The sequence below is a fragment of the Danio rerio genome, chromosome 16 (assembly GCF_049306965.1).
Source record: "Danio rerio strain Tuebingen ecotype United States chromosome 16, GRCz12tu, whole genome shotgun sequence".
Lineage (NCBI taxonomy): Eukaryota > Metazoa > Chordata > Actinopteri > Cypriniformes > Danionidae > Danio > Danio rerio.
In genome coordinates, this window is record NC_133191.1 from 40,318,883 (window position 1) to 40,343,046 (window position 24,164).

Sequence of the window (24,164 nt, forward strand, 5' to 3'; positions counted from 1 at the left end):
GAATTATTGTAAAAATACCCATAATCTATTTTAAGATGCCATTTAATGTCACTAATTAGATTCATTTAATCATTCAAATGTTCTGTGTTTGCATTGTAGTAGGTATGGATTGTATAGATGACATTACACGAATCTGACATGACTGTTCGGGATTGAATAATGCACCTTTTACACCTGTTGGGTCAAATCTGCATTTTCAACATAATTTATTTGTAACATAAAGAATGAATTATTAAGTAATTATGCTTAGTTTCAATCAAGAAAACCTTTATTTAATACAATTAGTAACATTTACAGTTGTATTCTTACTATAACATCTTGAATTTAGCGAACAGTTTCCAGCCAAAATGCATGCGAGCAACTCAATGAGCGCGGACATTTTGGAAAGGTCAAAAAAGCTCTTCCACTGCCTGCAGTGTCATTAAAATCCACAAGAGGGCAAAATACACGTATCAAAGTATATACAGCAGGCTTTCAATCAAACGAATGCTCAGGTTTATAATATACAGATCTTATAAACTTGTGTATTAAAGATAATACGCGCTGCTTTATAGGGTAAAGGTCACAGACCCTCGTGAAAGACGACTCGTTGCTTGGCAACAGCAGAACGCGTTCTAACGGTTGTAGAGGGTCTGCAGGCGCGCGCAAACTCAGCTTCAGTAATCTGCTGGAACAAGAAATGAAGGTTGATTGTAAAAGTTGTTCCGAGTCTCGGTCGATAAACACATCGAGCAAAACAGTTGAGCGATTTCAGAAGATGTCTACAAGACCTTTCGAGATTCTAGCGGAAATGGAAAGTTGTAAGACTTTGACGGGTAAGTCCAGACACTAAGAACACATGTGTTTCGTATTTGCCTGTTTTATATGTCAATTTTTGATACTAAAACTCTACTTTTACACTGTAAAATAACTTGTGTACTTATTTTGGATTAATAAATACAATCATACACTGCCGTAAGCCCGTCTGACAGTAGCTTTAACCCATTTGTGTGTACGTTCAGGTGTCTGTTATCCCGGCGCTGCTGTTTAGCCGAAATATGGCGATCATAACTCGATAACCTGACGGTACACAGAGGTGTTTTCAGAGCATAGTGAATATAAATGCAGATTCAGTGTTTTAGTGAACAACATCAGTCTATTTAATACAATAAACACCAGAGTAAAATGCAGATAACCTACTAACTCTTACTTGAGTCAGAGTCAAACTCTTCCTAACGAATATATAATGATATACAGGCGTGTAGCCAGCCTGGGGGGAAATAGGGCTTCTTTTTCTAAAAAAAAATGTGGACCTTTTTGTATTTATTCGCCTTATGTTTCTCTTAATAATGATATTATAATACTGCATTTTAGTGACATTTTAAGCACTGCTTTTAGCTGGATTAGCTTGATGGATGGTCATCATAATAGCACTTTAAGATACCAAAAAAAAACTGTTTGCTAAATATAAAGAATTAAGAAATATGAAAAAAAAACTTATTTTAAAAATACAAATTATTATAACCTCCTGGGGCTGGAGTGTCCACATATGTGGACGGCACATTTAAGCTCTTAAGTGGCTATTTAAAATACTTTGAATGTTTTATATTTTCTTACAGGCATACATTGTCATCCTGCAACTGTTTTCAGCATATGAAATGTCCCAAACCCTATTCTGAACTTTCAGAAATGGGGGAAAAATTTGTTTTTACCCTCTGGTAGTCATGTTGCTATGTTATATATGCATTCAAAAACATTCAGGAAAGGGTTTTATGTAAATTCAGACCACGAGTCCACATATATGGACACCATGTTTCTCTAAAAGTACATCATATCAAAAGATGATACTTAGATTTTTATTCTACTTAGGTTCCAATAAGCCCAAATAGCAAATAGAAATAAAAAAATGCATGTAAAAATCATCTTGGCCCTTAAGAGGATATCATATATAATTTAAAAAAAAGAGTTAAAGTTTTAAATGAAAAAAATTGTGGTCTTTTGTCATTTAATGAGAAAATAAACTGGCAAGCACATTGAACTTTCCTCAGTCAGAATTCATCCTTCTAAAACAATAATATTAATAATGCAGAGCTTCACTTTTTGAAGGTTTATGGATAACAAAAATAGCCCAATTAGTATTAATATTACCTTGAACATGGGCCGCTTTTGGCTTCAAAACCTTCATAGTGTTTTTTTTCTTCTTCAAGAATAAGGTCCAAGATTCAGAATAAACGTTGGGCTACTTGTAGTGAAAGATGACTTCACTTTTGTCATATTGTATGTTGTCTTGCTGGATGAGGATGTTTGACTCATGAAAAATATTAGTTTGCATACTGATTAGCTGAAGTCACACTGATGTGACGTCAACAGATGATTCGGCTTTTTTCAACAGGTTATTTTCACAATTTATGATGGTGTAGGAGCCAAAATAGGACAAATGAGGTTATGTATAGGACAAATTCTGTACTATCCCCTCCCCCCACACTCTGGCTACGGGCCTGAAATATGACAGAAGCATGAAATTATTTACAAACTTGCTGCTGTAAATCTGAGTGTTTGATATTTATAATCTGCACCGCTAAGAACTTAATTTGACTATTTAAAAGGGGATTTTTTCTCAATGTTAGGATTTTTTAATGAAATATTGACAATAAAAATCAAGATTGAGATTTAGAGTTTATTGTTCGTTGTGTTTTAATCCACAGTAGGAGGAAGAGGAGTGAAGAGGAAAGCGGAGGATGATTTTCACAGTATTTTAGGTGAAGGCAAACCATACGCTCTGCGGAAACGCATCAGAGTTGCAGAGCTGGAGAACACAAGAGACACAGAGATGAGCAGCTATCAAGAGAAAACCAGCTCAGGTGTGTCTCCATCAAAACTTGTACAGCTTCAGCACCATACATTTATCACCACTGAAGATTCTGAAACATGAAGCAGGGTGCAAAGTGTTTCACTCAGTTAGCTGCTAAATCCAGTGAGCATGCGGAGATTTTGGCCACTAGGCAACAATACAGTGTCTGGATCAAAGTGATTGATTTATCTATTATGGCCAAAATCAATACAATATTATATTATGATCATGCTCCATCAAGTTGAACACTTTCTACTGTAAACATGTCAGAACTCAGATGTTGATTTGAACTTAATTCGGGCACTTTAAAGGGGATTTTCTCAATCTTTATATTCTGAAGAGTGTATTGTTCATTGTGTTGTCATCCACATTAGGAGGAAGAGGAGTGAAGCGGAAAGCGGATGATGATTTTCACAGTGTTTTAGGTGAAGGTAAACCTTATGCACTGCGCAAACGCATCAAAGTTGCTGAGCTGGAGAACACAAGAGTGGACGCCGACACAGAGGCGTCCAGCTCAGGTCAGTCCACTCTTTATGACTGGAGAAATACTGGAAAACTGGAGCACTGCTGCCATTCGTTAAATCCCAGAGTAAAATAAATGCCAAATAATGAAATAATCGATTATTAATAATTCATTATTGACTGTAATCCACATCAGGAGGAAGAGGAGTGAAGAGGAAAGCGGATGATGATTTTCACAGTGTTTTAGGTGAAGGTAAACCTTATGCACTGCGGAAACGCATCAGAGCTGCTGAGACGTCCAGCGATGAGAACAGCAGCTCAGGTCAGTCTCCCGTTACAGAATCACACTTTTCTACAGTTTCATCACTTAAAATTCATGATACAGAGGCAAGCTGCAAAGTATTTTAATCAGTTAGCTGCTAAAGCAATGGCAGAAATACACGGTATGTGTGAAAATTATCCACTTTTATTTGTGCCAAAAAATCATTCAAATAGGGCGACGCGGTGGTGCTGTGGGTAGCATGTTCTCCTCACAGATAGAAGGTCGCTGGTTTGAACCTCGGCTGGGTCAGTTGGTGTTTCTGTGTGGAGTTTGCATGTTCTCCCCATGTTGGCATGGGTTCCCCCACAGTCCAAACTATTTTCTACAATGTAGATTGTGTCAAAGCAGCTTAACATAGAAGTTGTAGTAAATTGAAACTGTGTCAGTCCAGTTTTCAGAGTTGAAAACAAACGTGAAAAAGCTTCATTACTGGCATAAAAAATAAATGATTCTTAAGATTAGGAGTGTATTGTTCATTGTGTTGTCATCCACATTAGGAGGAAGAGGAGTGAAGCGGAAAGCAGATGATGCTTTTCAGAGTGTTTCTGGTGGAGGTAAACCATCTGCCCACCGGAAACGCATCAGAGTTGCTGAGCTGGAGAAAACAAGTGTAGACGCCGACACAGAGGCGTCCAGCTCAGGTCAGTCCACTCTTAATGACTGGAAAACTGGAGCACTGCTGCCATTTGTTGAATCCCAGAGTAAAATAAATGGCAATATTGAAATAATCGATTATTAATAATTCATTATTGACTGTAATCCACATCAGGAGGAAGAGGAGTGAAGAGGAAAGCGGATGATGATTTGCAGAGTGATTCTGATGGAGTCAAACCATACGCTCTGCGGAAACGCATCAAAGCAGCAGAGACGTCCAGCGATGAGAACAGCCGCTCAGGTCAGTGTCCCGTCACTCTTCTACAGTTGCTGCTCTGTGCTGTCAAATAAAACACAAACATATTAAAACCTCGCTAAACAAACAGAGCAGAAATAGAGGATGTGTGACGTCATTAGCATGAACACACACACTGGCTGTGTCTAAAATCACACGCTTCCATACTAAATAGTACATTAAGACAGTATGTGAGCCGAGTAGTATGTCTGACCTCACAGTATTTGACAAACAGCATGTGAGAAGTACCCGGATGACCTACTACTACTGGAGAGATTCTGAAGTGTGCATCCAGTGGACACTACACTGTCCCATAATGCACTGCGAGATCATTCATGAATCACTCCTCTAGTGGATTTTGGAGATTTTGATAATAAAAGTCTCACATAATGTGCCTTTAAACCTGTGAATGATGCAGTATTGTGCAAAGTATTTCTCAGTAGAGCTTCATGACAAAACATCTGGAAAGTAGTAGCACTGCTGCCATTTAAACAGATCCCCAAATACAATAAATGCCAATTAATGAAAGAACTGATCATTAATAATGCATTGTTGACTGGAATCCACAGAAGCTCCAAGAGCACTGAAGAGGAAGGCTGGATGTCTGGATCAGGACACAGTTGCTGCAAAACGAGTGAAAACAGCCCAGATCCAACATGGCGGCAGCAGCAAAACTGCAGCAGAAGACAGAAGTTCAGCTAAAGACAGAAGTTCAGCTAAAGACAGCAGCTCAGCTAAAGACAGCAGCTCAGCTAAAGACAGCAGCTCAGCTAAAGACAGCAGCTCAGCTAAAGACAGCAGCTCAGCTAAAGACAGCAGCTCAGCTAAAGACAGCAGCTCAGCTGAAGACAGCAGCTCAGCTGAAGACAGCAGCTCAGGTTCGTCTTCTGCCGTAATGTTTTCTGTCTAATCTGCAGGGTTTTGTTTTATTTTTCAGAGTTTTACAGAATTTTCTCATGATTAGATTGAGCAGAAGAGTAACAGGAGTGAGCAAATGTCATAAATGTGATGTGTTTTTCTCCAGGATCTTTACTTGACAGATATGTGCTTGGGAAGAAGCTGGGAGAGGGATACCATGGCACTGTCTATCTGGCTACTCGGAAATCTGACGGCCAGAAGGTAACATTCAATTTTCCTTTGTGTGTGTGTGTGTGTGTGTGTGTGTGTGTGTGTGTGTGTGTGTGTGTGTGTGTGTGTGTGTGTGTGTGTGTGTGTGTGTGATCAGACATCTCTCTGGTTGAATAAGTTTTGACTTTATGCTTTTTTTGCAGGTTGCCATAAAAATTGTGACTAAAAAGCTTCTGGGAACGCGGTACCCGATGGTAAGTTTGCATACTCTACTGAAAATATCTGAAGAGAAGTGATGAACTCCAAGTTTAGTCATGTTTTCATGTTGTGTATTGAAAGGTACACGTGTAAACAACACGCTTTATGGAAAAGACTGAAACTGGACGTGTTTAGTCATTTCCAGAAATCCTGTTTTGACTGAATATTAAAGAGTTTCTGGACATTTCTAATATTGGGGGTTATCAGCTTTAGTAGATGAACTGTGGAGCACAACACCAGTCATAATGTCTGAAACTGATATTTGTGGATCGTCTGAAAGATCAATAAAGAAGCTTGTCAATAATGTTTGCTTTGTTAGAACAATATTTGATGAGAGATGCGGCTGTTTGACCATCTGGAAGGTGAAAAACATCTGAGTATTGAGAAAATCAGCTTTAAAGTGAATAACTTCAACTAAGTCCCGCATATTTCCATGTAAACTACATATGATAATAATACCACATCGATAAGAAATGCACAAACATATACTGAAACTAAATCTTTAATTAAAGTCAGAATTGAGAGTTTTCCTAAAAATAAAACCGCATGACAAAAGACTGGTGTAGTGGTCCAGGGGCACATGTAGTGTTGAGTTTGAGTTCATATGTGAACATAGCTCTGTTTCCATCCACCTGTTTCATGTACATTTAGGATTCCGTTGAACGATGCTTTCACTAAGCTTGCGTTTCTGCTCATACAAGTAAACAACTTGTTGTGTTTGTTGCGATGGGCATTGTCGCTGTCCACTCAGGAAACACAACCCATTAGGTTCTCTCCGCCACTCCGCAAGCTTACGAGCTGTGTGTGCGCCTGAGTCTGTATTGTGAGCTGTGTGTGTGCGCTCAGCGCGAGCCTCTACTGAACGGGCGTGCTCAGCCGAGAACTGCGAAGGCTTTTATACTTGACGCACTCGCCGTTGTACTATTGGGCAGAAACATGAGCATTCCTAATGTCAGATTTCCTACTGTGCAGACTAATTTCGCAAATTAGAAAAGGTTGGTCAGTTAATTATTCTAATGTTAGTAATGTTTATTCAGCAATAATTCTCCAGAACCGAAAGCAGAACCGTTAACGTCAGAGTTTTTCCTATACTTCGGTCTTTTATAATTTAGCACCGATACCCATAAAGTACAGAGTTCTGGTACCCATCTCAAGCCTCAGTCCTCCGTCAGTCTGTCATCACAGTGCTTCAGTATTCTTCTTCTTCTATTATTATTCCCTCCAGAACTGTCTTGAGCATCTGTCTCTAAAAGCCACCGCATTCACCGCGCTCATTGTGTTTAGTCTTGGTCTTCTGAGGCGAAACTCATTTCTCTGACTGATATTTGCCGCCAGTTTATAATTCAGTGATGATTTAGTTCTCTTGGACTCATTGATGGAAACGCTGCTTTATTCTTTTATATGATCTGCCAGTTTTGCACATTTAATCTGCATCTTTGGATGGAAACACAGCTATAGACACATAACAATGTCATTTATATATAAGACATTCACATCTAACCTTTTCCTGACTTGTTTTTTCTCTAGTGGACAAATACATCTACTATATATGTGATCCCAGAAGCACGTCATATGATGTTTCTCAAGGAACCTCCGCTCTGCCCGCACGTCATAGAGCTGTACGAGTACGCCGTGGAGGGAAGGAAACACTACCTGGTCATGGAGTACGCGTCCTCGTACATAACCTTGGGGAAGTTCATCAGGAAGAACAATGGCCGCTTGAGCGAGAGTGTTGCCCGGCAGCTGATCATGCAGCTCATTATTGCTGCACAGCGCTGCCTTGAACATGGCATACACCATGATGACATACATCTAGAAAACATCCTGGTCAATCCAAAGACCCTGCAGCTCAAGCTGATTGATTTTGGCTACAGTTTTTTTATTCCAAAAACCTACTGGAGATCCCCCTATCTGGGTGAGTTGGCTTTTTAGTGCTGCTTATTAAAGGGAAAGTTCACACAAAAATGAAGATAGTTTTAGTAATGAATAACTCTCATGTCGTCCTGAACCCCTGAGAGCCCTGAACACAAATGAAGATATTTTAGATGAAATCTGAGAGCTCCATAGACAGCAAGGGTCTATAAAAGGACCCAAAGCATCCTCAAAACAGACCGTATGCCTTCAGTGGATCAATCAGAGCATTATCAGACTCTGAGAATACTTTTAAATAAAGACTTTAGTGAACAGGTTCTCACCCTCAGTGTCAGTATATTGCGCACGTTCAGGACAGCTCTGAGGCTTTCACGCATGTTGCTCTCAGTTGCACTGCTGATGTATCATCTCGGATGCGCCTGTGCTTTCTTCAAATTAGAGGAGGTCATCAGCGGTGTACGCCACCGCACAGAGCTCTTCTGAGTGCGCGCAATATACTGACACTGAGGACAAGAAACTGTTCAATAAAGTCATGATTTCCAGTTGAACCACTGAAGGCATATATGGTCAGAGAGCTCTCGTGTTTCTTCTAAAACATCTTCATTTGTGTTCAGAAGCTGAATGAAAGTCTCAGGGGTTTAGGACGACATGAGGCTGAGTTATTAATAAGAGAATGACATTTTTGGGTGAACTGACCCTTCATCTGTAACCTCCTGTGCATGTATGCTGATGTCAGGAGGGCAAACATATTGTGAATTACTAACATGAAAATCTCTCTTTTGCAGGAGTAACGAGATACCGTAAAAAGGAGGGGGAACACTTCACATATCTTTTTTGTGCTATCCATTCGTATGTCAGTGATGTTGTACGAGTGCTGTCACATATGGTCAATGGATATCGCTGTTTCTCCAGATATGGACGTCCACGATGTCACCCCAGTTTGTCAGCAGGTGAGAAAACAACACTACACAGTGACAGAAGCTCTCAGTGAATGCTCTCACTTTAATATCGAGTGACATCAGAATTAGTTTTATTGCCAAAAAAAATCTATCCATCTATTAAATTAATCAATATATTAAAGAAACGTTGACTAGAATTCTGCATTATAGGCTTAAATTATAGAGAGAGATAACAGATGAACCGAGACTGCATCAGATCATGAGGTAGATCAGTGTTGATCTTTCTTTCGAGCTGTCAATGCGGAAATGAACAAAACAACAGGCCTAATAGAACATATTATAAGATTAAAATATGGAAAATTTATCAGATGGTAACTTTTCCTACTGGATAAACTGCTCTCGGTAATATTTCAGCATGTTTTTACTTTCATATTAGACATGAAACGCACATTTGCCGGTAGGAATGACATCTCATCCTGCTCATCATTCTTCGTTAAACCGAATGTATGGCTATTACACAATCATAAGACACTGTGATATAGCGTGGTTCGTTAGCTTGTTGGATCGCTTTGTTTTCTCACTACAATCGATCCACTCAATCGAACAGAGAACACCTCATTCAGGCAATCTTGGACCGATTGATTAGGCGCGGTTCCGAGTGCGATTGCTGGATTCACTTATGCCAAACAAACCGCACAAACGAGGGAAATGAGACAGATTCCGTAACAAACGTTTATGTGTGAAAGCACCCTAAGATTGTACTTGCATGCACTTGACAGACGGTCACAGCCAAACTTTTATGACAAGGCAGCACTGGCTTGATCGGCCAGTAACCATTCTGTTCACTGGCCCGAGCGTATCGCAGGCTGGCTCCAGGCCATTGCAGGCCATTGGGCAGTCCTTATTGTCAAGCCCTGAACTGTGTAAATAATTATTGATAAAATGCTTATATTAGCCGCTGTTTGTTTACCTTCAAGCTCCGCTTAAGTTGCGTGATGTGTGCATGTAAAGCAGCTGGTGAGCGCCAGCACACATATTATGTACATCTCAACATACAAAAGTGTTCCTCTATATGTTTTCATCAAAGTTGTTCACAATACTCGTCCATCCACAGAATTTGTAATGTCGTCAAATGTGTAAACACGAAGCTGCTGTTCGTGCTTCTGCTTTGGATGTCTCTGGGACAAAGCAGCTGCATGAATGCTAAAGCTTTAAATAAATGTGAAGCCATCAACAAAAGCCCGACCGCTTCTCTGTGTACAAACACAAGCGCTGCCGTTTAGAGCTTATTTCCGGTGAATGATGTCAGAATTTACCGGTATTTTGGAATTGATGTGTGAATATTCTTTATGGGAAAAATTCCAGAACATCTTTGCCTTTGTCAACAGTGTTTTTCTTTTTTATTTACCGGCAAAGTCGTTCCAGTAATTTTCTGGATATTTACTGGTATTACTGTGTGAAAGGGGCTTAAGACAAGTTAAAGTACTATTGCAGCAGATTTGACTGAATCTCTGACTCTGTCATGTATTTGATATTATAGCTCATAGTAACATGTGTTAGCTACCTCATCCATTTCTGACCGTATTTGCGACTTGGTTGATCCCCGTTGGCTCCAGATAAAGCACACATCCAATGAAAGCTTCAGCGATGGTTACCGAGTTGCTATGGTTAAGGCTAATATTTGCGTGTGGCGCATTCATCTAGAACTGATTATGACTGACTGAAACTGGATTTAATGATTTCATTCCAGCCAATCAGAATCAAGAATTTCACCAGAACACTGAATAAATCTCTGTGCTGTATCATCATCAAGAGCATCCATGACTAACATAATCTCTTTTTAATATTTCCACAGATTGCCGGGATCTGTTTAAGTGGGTGATCGGTTTCCGTCCTGAAACTGGACCTGTTTTAGAGGAGATTTTGGAGCACAAGTGGTTCAGCATGACGTAGAGGCCATCATCAGCAGGAAACGGTTTCATTCTTCCATGTTTGATGTTTGTCATTTGTTGTTTTCCGCTTCTGCTTCCCAAATGCTGCACTTCCTCCTGCGAGGGTTGTAGTCTGAGTTGCATGTAAATGAGGGCCGGTTGAAGCATCCCTATTGGTCCACCAGCTCTAGACCGACAGCTCCTCCTCCAGCCAATCAGGTGAGGAAGGAAGCTGATGTCAGTCTAATGGCGGCCGATGCGCACAGGCGACGACGGAGATTGAGTGTTAGCGCTAATCCTCAGCTGGGGTAGAATGTGTCTGCGGCAGGACAGCATTAATAGTTGAAATAAGGAAAGCAGGTTGATTGACGTTTAGACAGGACGTCGTGTTTTATATGAACTGGGTTAGCACCGACTGTAGAGTAAATAGTCATATTAAGGGAAATAGTCACAGATGAATCAATCAAACTGCTGGATTTATTAGCATACTGGTGTGCTTTATTTCTCTAGCTGTAGGAGTAATAGTGAAAGATAAAGTCTGCATATCATTACTGTAGTGCGTCAATACTTTATAAAGACAGGAAGCCTAGATTAGACAGTGCTCGTAGCTCTAACGGGACTTTAGGCAGGTTTAAGTGAGATAAGCGCATATAACAGGGGCGTCGCGGGCCGGTTTTGAAGGCGTTTTCTCTTTAACAGAGATAGGCTAGGGTGGTGTAGATGGCGCTGACGGGGCAGGATTATATGGGCCGATACGCTAGATATAAGAGCCTCCTGCCACAGACAGATTTTAGCCCAGCTGTGGATTTGTCAGATCTGATGAGGATTATTTCTAGTGCTGCTGCTCACACCTTTCTGCTTTCTTCTTCTTCTCACTTGTTCTCCAAGCGAGCGCTGGATTTCTGCAAATGAGCTTTAACATAAACCAGTAGCTGAAGGGGTTTAATGGAGACATTTTGAACAGCAGGGTTTGCTAAATAACAGCGCTTTAGTGAAGACTGGGACATTTAGAGATTAGTTACGGACACAAGTGTAGTTTAGAGTATGACTTTAATAGATGTTTATTGATATTAATCAGCTTATTATTGATGATGTTTAGTTTATTTCTGCTCGTGTTCTTTAGATTATGTGCTGGAAATCCTGTGCTTGTTTGGAGAAAATCTTTGGTCCTCATTGATGAAACATCAGTAAATATTGGAGGAAGTTAGTGATAGTTAAAGGTTTGATAGTTAAACGTGTTCATTAATGAAGGATAATCAGTCAGGGTTAGGGTTTAGGGTTAGACATACTCAACATAGAGGAGTAATCATCTTTACTAATGAGGACAGACCTCACCTCTTTCTTTCTGTTTTCTTTCTTTCTTTCCCAGTTCCCTCTAAACACCTGATTTTTTGTTTTTAGAGTTAGGTTATGGTTAGGATGTTTGTTAGGGTTATGGTTGGGTTAGGGTTATGGTTGGGTTAGGTTTTGGTTAGGGTTGGTTTATGGTTGGGTTATGGGTTAATTATTTTTTGCTTTATGTTTAGTTTTAGTCTCTCCTCTTTCTTCTTCTCTGTCACTGTTGTGTGATCACTGCAGATTGTTATTTAAGAGCGATTGGTAATTATTATACACTTCTCTGTCCTCGCCTGTGCGTATCGACCATCATTAGAGTGACGTCAGCTTTTCTCCTCGCCTGATTGGCTGGAGAAGGAAGCTGTCAATCTAGAGCTAATGGGCCAATGGGGAGGCTTCAGCCGGCCCTCATTTGCATGCAGCTCTGACTGCGACACTCGCAGGAGGAAGTGCACAATGTGGAAAGCAGAAGCGGAAAACAGCATCATGTCAAAAAACAATGGAAGTATGAATTCCTGATGATCTGATTTGGTCACTGACCACATGTGTGCTGCTCTTCTATCATTTCTGTGAAATTGAGACTGTACGCAGAGCGGCCTGCGAACCCCATGGAGTGTGTTGAAGCTGTTTTCTGCTGATCAAACTGTAAACTATTGTCTTCAATAAACTGTATCTCTGACTCCTGCTCTTTGTTCATCACACCGGCTCCTTGCATTAACACAAGTCAAATCCTTCACCGTATGATACGGCATGTTTATTGTACATATCGCTGTCAATTTCACATTATGCTGTTTTTTTTTTTGTTTTTTGTTTTATTTAGTATGCTGTTGTATTTGCACTGTTTGTGTTTTGCACTGTCATTTTATTTGCACTATCTGTATTTTGTACAGTCTGGAGCCAGCACCTAAGCTTTCCACTCATCATAGCACACTGCTGCTGATGATGTGACAATAAAAGTGATTTGATTTGATTTGGACTGTAATGCTCTCAAAACATGCCTGAACTACTTTATCTGTGTGTTGATCTGACAATAAGTGTGAACACAACACAAAACAACACAGAGAAGATCTGTTTTACAGACTGCAGACTTAGTTTAGCCTTTATAGAACAATATTGATGCGTCATGTAACGTTTAACCTATCAAAGGCTTTAAGTCCAAGCGGAATCTGACATAAGTGAAGTCATCTTTCACCACTGACCTGTACTGTTGTTAAATAGAGAAAACATTTCACAAGTAACTTTTAGAAGTCTTGGACCTTATTCTAGAAAGAAAAAAAATGAACGATAGAAAAAAGTGTGAAGCAGCAAAAGTGGCCCATATTAAAGTTAATTATAATAATTTGGCTATTGTTGTTATTCATGCATTTTCAAATGTACAATATTTTACAAAAGCTCGGTCCTGGAGGGCCGGTGTCCTGGAGAGTTTATCTCCAACTTGCTTCAACAAACTTGCCAGGAAGTTTCTAGTATATCTAGTAAGAGCTTAATTAGCTGTTCAGGTGTGTCTGAATAGGGTTGGAGCTAAACTCTTCTGGACACTGGCCCTCCAGGGCCGAGTTTGGACACCCCTGCTCTACTTTATTCATTCATTTATTTTATTTTCGAGATTTGTTGATCTGGGTCGCCGCAGTGGAATGAACCCCCAACTTATCAAGCACGTTTTACGCGGCAGATGCCCTCCCAGCTGCAACCCATCACTGGAAAGCACCCATATACTCTCATTCACACTCGTACACTATGGACAATTTTAGCTTACCCAATTCAGCTGTACCACATGTCTTGCCTCAAGACGGTCGCCGGTTTGAGCCTCGGGTGGGTCAGATGGCGTTTCTGTGTGGAGTTTGCATGTTCTCCCTGTGTTCGAGTGGGTTTCCTCCAAGTGCTCTGGTTTCCCCCACAAGTCCAAACACATGCGGTACAGGTGAATTTGGTAAGCTAAATTGGCCGTAGTGTATTAGTGTGATGGGTGTTTCCCAGTGATGGGTTGCACCTGGAAGGTTAATAAAGGGACTAAGCTGAAAAGAAAATAAATAAATGATGTTTTAATTATTCAATATTCAAATGGCCAAATTCTGCAATGTTATCTGGATGCAGCCTTTATGATGCAAGCTGAGATTGCATCAATCAGCGATGCAATGTCAGACACAGTGAGTGCACTAAATGGAGTGAGTGACGTCACAGTGACGGGTGGGGTTAGGTGAGCACATTAAATAGCATTGGATGCAGCTCAGATTGCACAGCACCAGGTCTGCATCCAGACCCCTCTCAAACTCTGACTGAGGAAAGTTGAATGTGCTGCTCAGGATATTTGCCTAATAAATGACATTAGGCCAATAATTTAAAACGTTAACAGATCTTTTTTTGCTAATGACATAAAATGTAATAAATTTGTATTTTAAAAATCTTTTCTTTTTTATTTATATTTCGTTATTTAAATCTTTTGGAAATATTTTTACACATCAAAGAGTGTGGTATAACGACCATCCGACAAGCTAATCCAGCAATAAACAGTGCTGAAAATGTCTCAAAATGCAGTATTTAAGCCTAATAAATAAATAGAAAATGAGGCGAATAACTGCAAAAAGGTTCACTTTTTTGGGAAAAGCAACCACCTCTTTCACCAGGCTGGCTACGGGCCTGACTAAAGTAACTTACTACAACATATATGAAATATTCTCTAACTTGCCTATAATAACTTAGATTCAACAATATGTGTCTTTCTTCTTTGGATAAAAATATTTAATACTAATTTTAAAAAGAGGAAAAATCAAGCGAATATTTGCATATTTTTGCAATAGTTTGCTTGAATTTAATTGTATTATCTTTTCATTGTCTAAATGTTCAGTGACTAAAATATTATTGTAACATATATCTGTTTAATAAATCTATTTTCTTAAAATGCACCTAATTACACAGCCAATATACACTGAGAAATGGAGGAACATACTCATTTTCAGATGGATGGGTAAAATGGAGGCTCTTCAAAAGTATGTGGTGACATAACCAATTTCTAATATGGGTTTCTAGAAACAAGTGATGTAACAACTTCCCTCTTGACATAAATCATCACCGATTTGCCAAAGAGCATAGAATCTAATATAACATATTTAACCATAGATTCTGTGATCTTAACCTGTGTTAATTAAAAAGTGCTTACCTGTTGTCGAGATGGAGATTGGTGACCGGAAGTTCCAAAGGTGGAAGGAAGATGTGCATCTTTGAGTAAGCAGACATTTCACTGTCAGTAGACAAGAGAAGTGTGTCAATAATCGCAGAAATGTCCTCTTGGAGTATCAAATCACTGCTTTGTTCGCTAGATTTATCCAATATTCCGTTATTGGCCGCCGTTGAGACTCTCGCAAGTACTCGGCTCTGAACAGCTACCGTCACCGAGGATCATCGTGATTATTCCGGTCAAGAAGTGAGAGAAAAACACGTCCCAGATAAGGTAAAACCAAACGTTATTATACGACATCCAACAGTATGAACTTACTTAAAGAAACCGTACTTTTGAGTGTGTAACGCAAGCTTTAGGACAAACTACCGTTATTCCTCTTTAACGGACCGTTATGTTGCCTAGTTACGAGACCTGTCAATCATCTTCTCACGTCATCCTCGGCAGCGGGATAATTTTTCATTCAGAAATTAATGGCCAAACACATCTTTAATAAAGTTCACATTGTTGTTCCTGATAAAATATAACGTGGAAAATGTTGTTTAAATAGTTTTCCAGTATTCAAATCTTTACTGACGCTTTTCTACTACACTCTTATCCGCTTGTTAAGTGTGACGTCACGCGGAGCGGCTTCCGGGTCCATTTTTTAAGTTTTTTTTTTACAGCATCAATGTTGTAATGTAATTAAAATACATTCAGTTAAATAAACGTTGGCATTCATTAGTTGCTCAAGCGTAAAACGAGATAAAAAGTCGTTTACTCGCACGCGCCCGTCAGAATCGGCTGGCTAGCGCAGAAGCTCCATTGTATATACTGGGGTAAAATAAACGCTCATAAATGGCGGGAAAATGTCATTTAATGCAGTGCTTCTTTTACAATCTGGGACCCACTTTATATCGGATATCACTCTGCAAGAAAACAAACCTTAAACGTGCCGGGTTTTGCATTGGCATACAGTTACAGCAGCTGAGTTATCGCTAGTTATCACTATTAAGCATAACATCAGCTATATCAGTGCTGCAGAGCTGTAAAAGAGAAAGACTGACTGCGTCTGTTTACACAGATTTCAATAAAAGACAGCTTTTTTAATGTTCAAGTGTTCATACTTTCCTGAAAACATATTTTAAATTGTGATTTACCACCACTGACATGCTATTGGGCCTGTGATCACTGTGGTCTAGGCCAGGGGTCTTCAAACTGGGGGCCGCGGTCCCCTGGGGGGCCACCAGATGGCGCTAGGGGGGCCGCAAAAATTTTAGATAAGGGGTAATCAATGGGCCCACATGGTTGAATTTTGTGTCCCGCATCATCCTGAAGGTTAATATATTTTTTTATAATAATTTGAGCTCAAAAGTACTGCAAAAATTAAGCTTTATGCTTATGTCATTTAAATGCAGTTGACACTTTCGTGAAACAGGAAAAAAAGCACAGCGGCCCGCCTCTGCGCACGGGGACTTTTATTGAATAAGCGCTTCTGGCCGGGCACTTCCTGTTATTTTTGGCGCTTGTCTGCTGCACCTGACAGCGTTTACCTTTCACTTACGCTTACCTCTTTTACGCTAAACAACTAAATGAATGCTCAGGTCTATTTACTGACAATATTTCAGTTAAAATACATGATCAATAAGAACATTATCGGAGGCTGAAAGCACTACCCTGTTTATGGCTTGCGTTCCTAAGTAATCGATCAGCTGGGTGCTGCGGAGCAAGCGCCTCTCTGCGCAGGCTTCACTCATGGGGAACAAATATCATTTTAAAGACACGGCACAACATTGCACCTCGTCCACAGTGCCACAGGCTTTACACTTTGCATTGTACAAATATCAGACGGTCCTCTTTGCAGCATGGCAAACAAACATTAAAATTGTAAAGCAAAAAGTGCTGCAATAACAATGAATGGAGCTGTCATCACATCAGCGAGTTCTAAGAGTTTCACTCCTGTTACACTAATGACAGCTGGATGAGCTCTGCAGTGAACCTCTTACTCACATTGGTTCATAACTGGATGATTAAAAAAAAACTAAATTGTATACACCCTGAATAAAACCACTATAGCCTATAAAATTTATAATGTATCTGTTTGTGTTATGTTATAGGGCTAATTAATTATTAAATATTAAAATGTATTAGTGATCTCTGTATTTAATGGAGCTCAACATATCTGATCAAATTTTAATACTCTGAATATAAATGCATTTTTTTCAAGCTGTTCCACTTTTTCCCATATTCATTTGAGTAATTTAAATGTAATGTTCAGTATTATTATTAATAGAACAAACTGGTATGAACATTTTAAAGTCAGCAAAGCTTCTAAAATTAAGCAAAGTAAAACTTGTGGCTCTTTGAACTTGAATACCCAATTCTAGATTGCATTTAGGAAATTATTTTTTATCAGTGTAAGTCAGGATTGTCGACCTGAGTAAATTATGATGTGCACAAATAAAAGGAATAAAAATAAACAAAACACACTGAACCACTACAGCCTCCATTGTAGTATTGCTGGTTACAACAGTACAGTTAACTGTTAACAGGCTGATGAATGACAAAACTCTTTACACCTTCAAAGCTGTAAATCTTTAGATACATTTAGACTCTCAGCTGTAAGGGTAAATACAGAAGAGTCTAGCTGTGCATAGGCAGAAAAAAAGCATAAAAATGGCATAAAAAACTGTAAAGTGACGACTCGTACACAAAATATGGCTTGATGGAATCCAGTGAGAGCAGACCACAATGAACACTGCGCATGAAGATTTGATCAATAGACTGAAGCACTGAAACCATGTCAACTCAACTGACATCTTACAAAAATTAATCCAGATAGTGAATAATATACATTTATTGAATAATATATAATAATATAAATGTATTGAATAATACAATTTTAGAAAATTAAGTACAGTTGTTAATTTGAAGGGGTGGCGTGATATTTATTTTTTGGGGGTCCCCGAAAGAATTCGCCCTACACAAAGGGGCCCTCAGCTGAAAAAGTTTGAAAACCCCTGGTCTAGGCCCCCAAGCGATCTAGCCCCCAAGCAGTATGCGTCCCTTATTTTTTTTTCTATCAAAAGTGGTAACCCTAGGTTATCTATTGGTTATGTTTAAGGTTATGTCTAGTTTATGTATTTGGTTATGTTAAGAGTATGTTCAGGCTTTCATATATTGGTTCTGTTCAGGTTATGTAAGTTATGTTTAGGTTGCACAGAAATAACAATTAGAATATTAAGCTCATTCTAAGTGATTTTCAATGGAGAAATGAGGCAGTCAATTCATTTTCTTCCAGTCAGAATAGAAAGCAGCATATTTAATTAAATAATTCTGGTGTTTTTTAATATTATTTTGCTTTGTAATTTATATTTTGCATAAAAAAAGACAGCTCTGCAGTGTTTCCTATCATGTCATGTGGATTTTTTTGCACTGTTGTGTTTATTTGTCTGAACAGAAGGACAGTGTGGATGTTCAGACGAGCAAAAAACTTGAGGATGAGGAAGCGTTTGGAGAGGAAATGGGTTAAAATGTGAGCGTGAGTCAGACGTTCCCTGAGCACATGCTGAACTTTGCATTTAACTTAAGATGCTGAGCTGAATAATACAAAAATACATTAAAGTGCTCAGTTTTTATGATCAACAATAGATTACTGGGCTTGCAATGCAGAGGCCGTGGCTTCAGTTCTGTACTGAGGAAATTTAAATGTAAAATCATTAATTCATTCATTCATTCATTCATTCATTTTCTTTTCGGCTTAGTCCCTTTAATAATCCGGGGTCGCCACAGCGGAATGAACCGTCAACTTATTCAGCATATGTTTTACACAGCGGATGCCCTTCCAGCTTCAACCCATCACTTGGAAACACTTATTTACACACTTATTCACACACACACACACACACACACACACACACACACACTACGGACAATTTAACTAACTCAATTCACCTATAGAGTACCTGGAGGAAACCCACGGCAACGAGGGGAGAACATGCAAAGTCCACACAGAAATCCCCACTGACCCAAACGAGGCTCGAACCAGCGACCTTCTTGTTCTGAGGCGATTGTGCTACCCACTGTGCCACTGTGATGCCCATATAATATGATATTTTATATAATGATACATTATTAATATAATAAATATTAGCTTATAATAAACAATTTAGCCTACCCAATTCACCTATTCCGTATGTTTTTTTGGACTTGTGGGGGAAACTAGAGGAACCAGAGGAAACCCACGCCAACACAGAGAGAACATGCTAACTCCACTCAGAAATGCCAACTGACCCAGCAGGGGCTTGAACCAGCGACCTTCTTGCAGTCAAGCGATTGTGCTGCCCATGTAAAATTAACAAAAATCTAAATTTAAACAAAAATTTAGATGCATTAGAAAACATGTTAAAAGTGTCAAATATATCTTTAGATCCTTTATTGAAAAACATCTATCAACCCAATATAGACTTCCTTGTTTTTTGTGCATAATTCTGTGGAAACCTTGAAAGAAAACATTACGAGGTACAGTAGCAAGAAAAAATACTGATAATTGAAAAGAAAACAATCAATCAAACAAACAATCAAAAAAGATCCTGTTTTGTGTGAATAAGTGTGTGGAAACCTCCAGGAAGACTTTAATTTGAACTTTAAACTTTAATTTAGGCACTGCTGTTTTGTTTGTAACTCTAATAAAACATTTACATTATTTTCTCATTGTAGACGTGCAAATTTCAGAATTTTTTCCCTTCACAGTGAAGAATGCTTAATCATTTTATCAGCTCAGAAAACAGCAATACTACATGATTATTCATTCATTCATTTTCTTTTTGGCTTAGCGCCTTTATTAATCAGGGGTTGCCACAGCGGAATGAACCGCCAACTTATCTAGCATATGTTTTACGCAGCGGATTCCCTTCCAGCTGCAACCCATCTCTGGGGAACACACATACACTCTCATTCACACTTGTATAAGGACAATTTTAGAGAGGGGTCTGGATGCAGACCTGGTGCAGTGCAATCTGAGCTGCATCCAATGCTTTTAATTGGCTCACCTAACCTCACCCTTTACCCTACCCCTCACAGTGACATCACTAGTTCCATTTGAGTGCATTGTGTCTGACGTTGCATCACTGAGTGATTCAATCTCAGCTCGCATCATAAAGGCTGCATCCAGATACTATTGCAATTTTAGCTTTCCCAATTCACCTGTACCTGGAAACCGGAACACCCGGAGGGAACCCACGGCAACACGGGGAGAACATGCAAACTCCACACAGAAATGCCAACTGACCCAGCCGAGGCTCGAACCAGCGACCTTCTTGCTGTGAGGCGACAGCACTACTTACTGCGCCACCGTGACGCCTCAAGATTATTCAAACATTAATAAACAAATTTAAGATCAGTAAAATCAGTGCAACTATCAGAAGGTCATGCATGTAAAACAGAGCAATGATGTCATCAAATAAGCTAAAAATCCATAGTTATAATTGCTTGTTTTTATATGGAAACTATACGCATACGTATATGTAATGCAGCATGACAGATGGAAAATTATCATTGCGTGCATGTGTGGTTTAGCAGATAGACATGATGAAACATCATATAACAACTCTAAAATATATATACAGTTGTGATCAGAATTATTCAACTTTTAATATTAATAATTACAATTATTATTTGATTTTTTTCATTTTTTTAAATATTTCCCAAATAATGTTTAACAGAGCAAGGAAATTTTCACCGTATATCTGATAATATTTGTTCTTCTGGAGAAAGTCTTATTTGTTTTATTTCGGCGAGAATAAAAGCAGTTTTTAATTTTTAAAAAAACATTTTAAGGTCAATATTATTAGCCCCTTTAAGCTATATTTGTTTTCGATAGTCTACAGAACAAACCCTCGTTATACAATAACTTGCCTAATTACCCTAACCTGCCTAGTTAACCCTAATTACCCTAGAGAAGCCTTTAAATGTCACTTTAAGCTGTATAGAAGAGTCTTGAAGAATATCTAGTCTAATATTATTTACTGTCATCATGACAAAGAGAAAATAGATCAGTTATTAGAGATGAGTTATTACAATTATTATGATTAGAAATGTTGATAAATATTTGCTCTCCGAATTTTGAAACTTGGGAAAAATAAACCAGGGGACTTATAATTCAGGGGGGTTAATAATTCTGATTGCAACTGTATATGTATTTATTCAATTACAAAGTATTCTTTAAAAAAAGGAAGACAAAGTGCATCCCACTTTACGTAACATAACTGTGCATTGTAAATAAAGATGCATTTTCTTCAGAAAAAAATAATAATATTTACACAGATGATTTTTTAGAGTTAAGCAACGGTTACAGGTTTCCAACATTCTTCAAAATATCTTATTTGTTTTTAACAGAAGAAAGAAATTGAGTATATGATGACGGAATTTTGAGTTTTGGTGAACTGTCCCTTTAACTGCACTGTATATATGAATATACAGTATATTACAGTAACCGTCTATATAAAAATATGCATTTACAGTGCAGCCTTTCACAATTAGCGAATCGCGATGTTACAGGATTTACTGTGAGTTTTAAAAAAGTCATGGTAAGCAATTATGCTTTTAATGATAATGATATTTAAAAAGATATTACTAACCATCAGAAAATGTACCATGGTTTACCCTGATTATGACAACACTACTCAAAGCTGAAAGCCTGTAAGCTGTCACAAAAGGAGACGGGAGATGTTCATTCATTCATTCATTTTCTTTTCGGCTTAGTGCATTAATTAATCAGGGATCCCCACTGCGGAATGAACTGCCAACTATTCCAGCAAATGTTTTACGCAGCGGATGCTCTTCCAGCTGCAACCCATCATTGGTAAACGCCCATACATACTCATTCTCACACACACAAACACACACACACACACACACACACTACAGCCAATTTAATTCATCAACTCCCTATACACACTAACACACTGATCATCATCAACAATAATAATAATACACACATATACTGCAGAGAAACACACACACACAAACACACACACACACACACACACACACAGAGATCATCATCAACAATAATAATAATACACACATATACTGCAGAGAAACACACACACACACACACACACACACACACACACACTGATCATCATCAACAATAATACACACATATACTGCAGAGAAACACACACACACACACACTGATCATCATCAACAATAATAATAATACACACATATACAGCAGAGAAATACACACACACACACACACACACACACAAACACACTCTCTCTCACACACACACACACACACACACTGATCATCATCATCAACAATAATAATAATACACACATATACAGCAGAGAAACACACACAAACACACTCTCTCTCTCACTCACACACACACACACACACACACACACACACACACACACACACACTGATCATCATCAACAATAATAATAATACACACATATACTGCAGAGAAACACACACACACAAACACACACACACACACACACACACACACAGAGATCATCATCAACAATAATAATAATACACACATATACTGCAGAGAAACACACACACACACACACACACACACACACACTGATCATCATCAACAATAATAATAATACACACATATACAGCAGAGAAATACACACACACACACACACACAAACACACTCTCTCTCACACACACACACACACACACACACACACTGATCATCATCATCAACAATAATAATAATACACACATATACAGCAGAGAAACACACACAAACACACTCTCTCTCTCACTCACTCACACACACACACACACACACACACACACACTGATCATCATCAACAATAATAATAATACACACATATACTGCAGAGAAACACACACACACACACACACACTGATTATCATCAACAATGATACACACACAGAAACTGCGGAGAAAGACACACTAAACAATAATAATAATACACACAATCACAGAAACAAACACACACACACACACACACACACACACACACACTCACAGCAGAGTAAAAAACACACAAACACACACACACTCACAGCAGAGAAACACACACACAGACACACAGACACACACACAAACACTGCACAGAAACACAAACACTGGTCAACATCAACAACAGCTAATAACCAGTAAATGAGTGGTTTTTTGCACTCTTACCGAGACGTTGGCGAGGCAGGTCTCACAGGAAGTCAGAGTGTTGCATGCTGGGGTTAAAAATAAAGTATATGAAGAGAAGAGACAAAACACAAACAATAAAAACACTCTGACAATAAAGAGATCTGTGTGTTCAGAAACATGTTTTGATGTTCTGAAAACAAATGTATTTAATACTAAAGCCAGGAAGAAAATTTATATTCAAATGTTTTTGTTTCTGTGTTTATTTTTAAATCTTCTGCATTATTAAACTACTCCAAAGTATTTTAATGTTTATAAGATCTTCACATAAATGCTAAAACACTTCAATGTTATTTATTTTGGTAAATGGCTTTTAATTTTGGATTTCTGTGTTATTTTAGTTTAGTCAAGTTTATTTGTTTCGAATTTATAGTATTATTTTTATATGTCTACATAGTTTTTATGCTTCTTATTTTAATTTTGTTAATGCATCAAGTTAAACTAAATTAAAATTCCTTGGCAATAAAGCAAGTTAAAGGTTTATATATTGATATACACTTTTCAGTTAATGTTTAATTTATTTCAAGTAACAAAATGGTTTCAGTTTACTTTAATAACCCTGATGCTCACAATACATAAAACATTAAGAAAGAGACACAAACACGCATTCAGTGAACGGTATGCGCTGCATAAAACATATGCTGGATAAGTTGGTGATTCATTCCACTCTGGCGACCCCTGATTAATGAAGAGACTGGGCCAAAAAGAAAATGAATGCTTTATAATATTATTTGTGTGCACATACATTAGATCAGACAGTAATGAAGCTAAAACTAGAGCTAATCTGACAAAAAAACTAAAGATGTAAACATTTCTAAAGATGTTTGATGACTACAAAAATATTTTAATAAATAATAAATCGGTTTTGTTCAAATGCACAAAAATATAAGACCTATATTCACTGAGAAATGGATAAAAATATTCATTTTCAAACTGGGGTGT

At 38.4% G+C, this 24,164-nt stretch overlaps 2 protein-coding genes across 13 annotated transcripts in view; one reads left to right on the top strand and one right to left on the bottom strand.

Moving 5' to 3' along the window:
- The window catches only part of LOC141378253 (uncharacterized), a 62,941-nt gene extending 50,395 nt beyond the window's left edge, over positions 1–12,546 (top strand). For 3 of the 5 annotated variants that reach the window (XM_073926319.1, XM_073926320.1, XM_073926322.1), the window contains 11 exons: positions 2,685–2,840; positions 3,205–3,348; positions 3,489–3,614; positions 4,112–4,255; positions 4,384–4,509; positions 5,073–5,381; positions 5,528–5,622; positions 5,775–5,825; positions 7,357–7,744; positions 8,487–8,651; positions 10,456–12,546. In XM_073926319.1, the coding sequence (XP_073782420.1) occupies positions 2,685–2,840; positions 3,205–3,348; positions 3,489–3,614; positions 4,112–4,255; positions 4,384–4,509; positions 5,073–5,381; positions 5,528–5,622; positions 5,775–5,825; positions 7,357–7,744; positions 8,487–8,651; positions 10,456–10,553 (1,802 nt within the window). In that variant the 3' untranslated portion in view covers positions 10,554–12,546. Of the gene's footprint in view, positions 1–713; positions 816–2,684; positions 2,841–3,204; positions 3,349–3,488; positions 3,615–4,111; positions 4,256–4,383; positions 4,510–5,072; positions 5,382–5,527; positions 5,623–5,774; positions 5,826–7,356; positions 7,745–8,486; positions 8,652–10,455 lie in introns of those variants that run through there. The other 2 variants (XM_073926318.1, XM_073926321.1) reach the window with 2 other exon arrangements.
- LOC141378256 (serine/threonine-protein kinase pim-2-like) overlaps positions 1–24,164 on the bottom strand; it is an 83,144-nt gene that overhangs the window by 57,113 nt on the left and 1,867 nt on the right. For 2 of the 8 annotated variants that reach the window (XR_012392287.1, XR_012392286.1), the window contains exons 2-3: positions 23,205–23,251; positions 15,024–15,104 (exon numbers count right to left, since the gene is read on the bottom strand). Coding sequence is in view for 1 of the 8 variants with exons in the window: in XM_073926347.1 (XP_073782448.1) it covers positions 15,024–15,104 (81 nt within the window). In the remaining 7 variants the exon portion in view is untranslated. Of the gene's footprint in view, positions 1–4,411; positions 4,549–15,023; positions 15,105–23,204; positions 23,252–24,164 lie in introns of those variants that run through there. The other 6 variants (XR_012392291.1, XR_012392288.1, XR_012392289.1 and 3 more) reach the window with 4 other exon arrangements.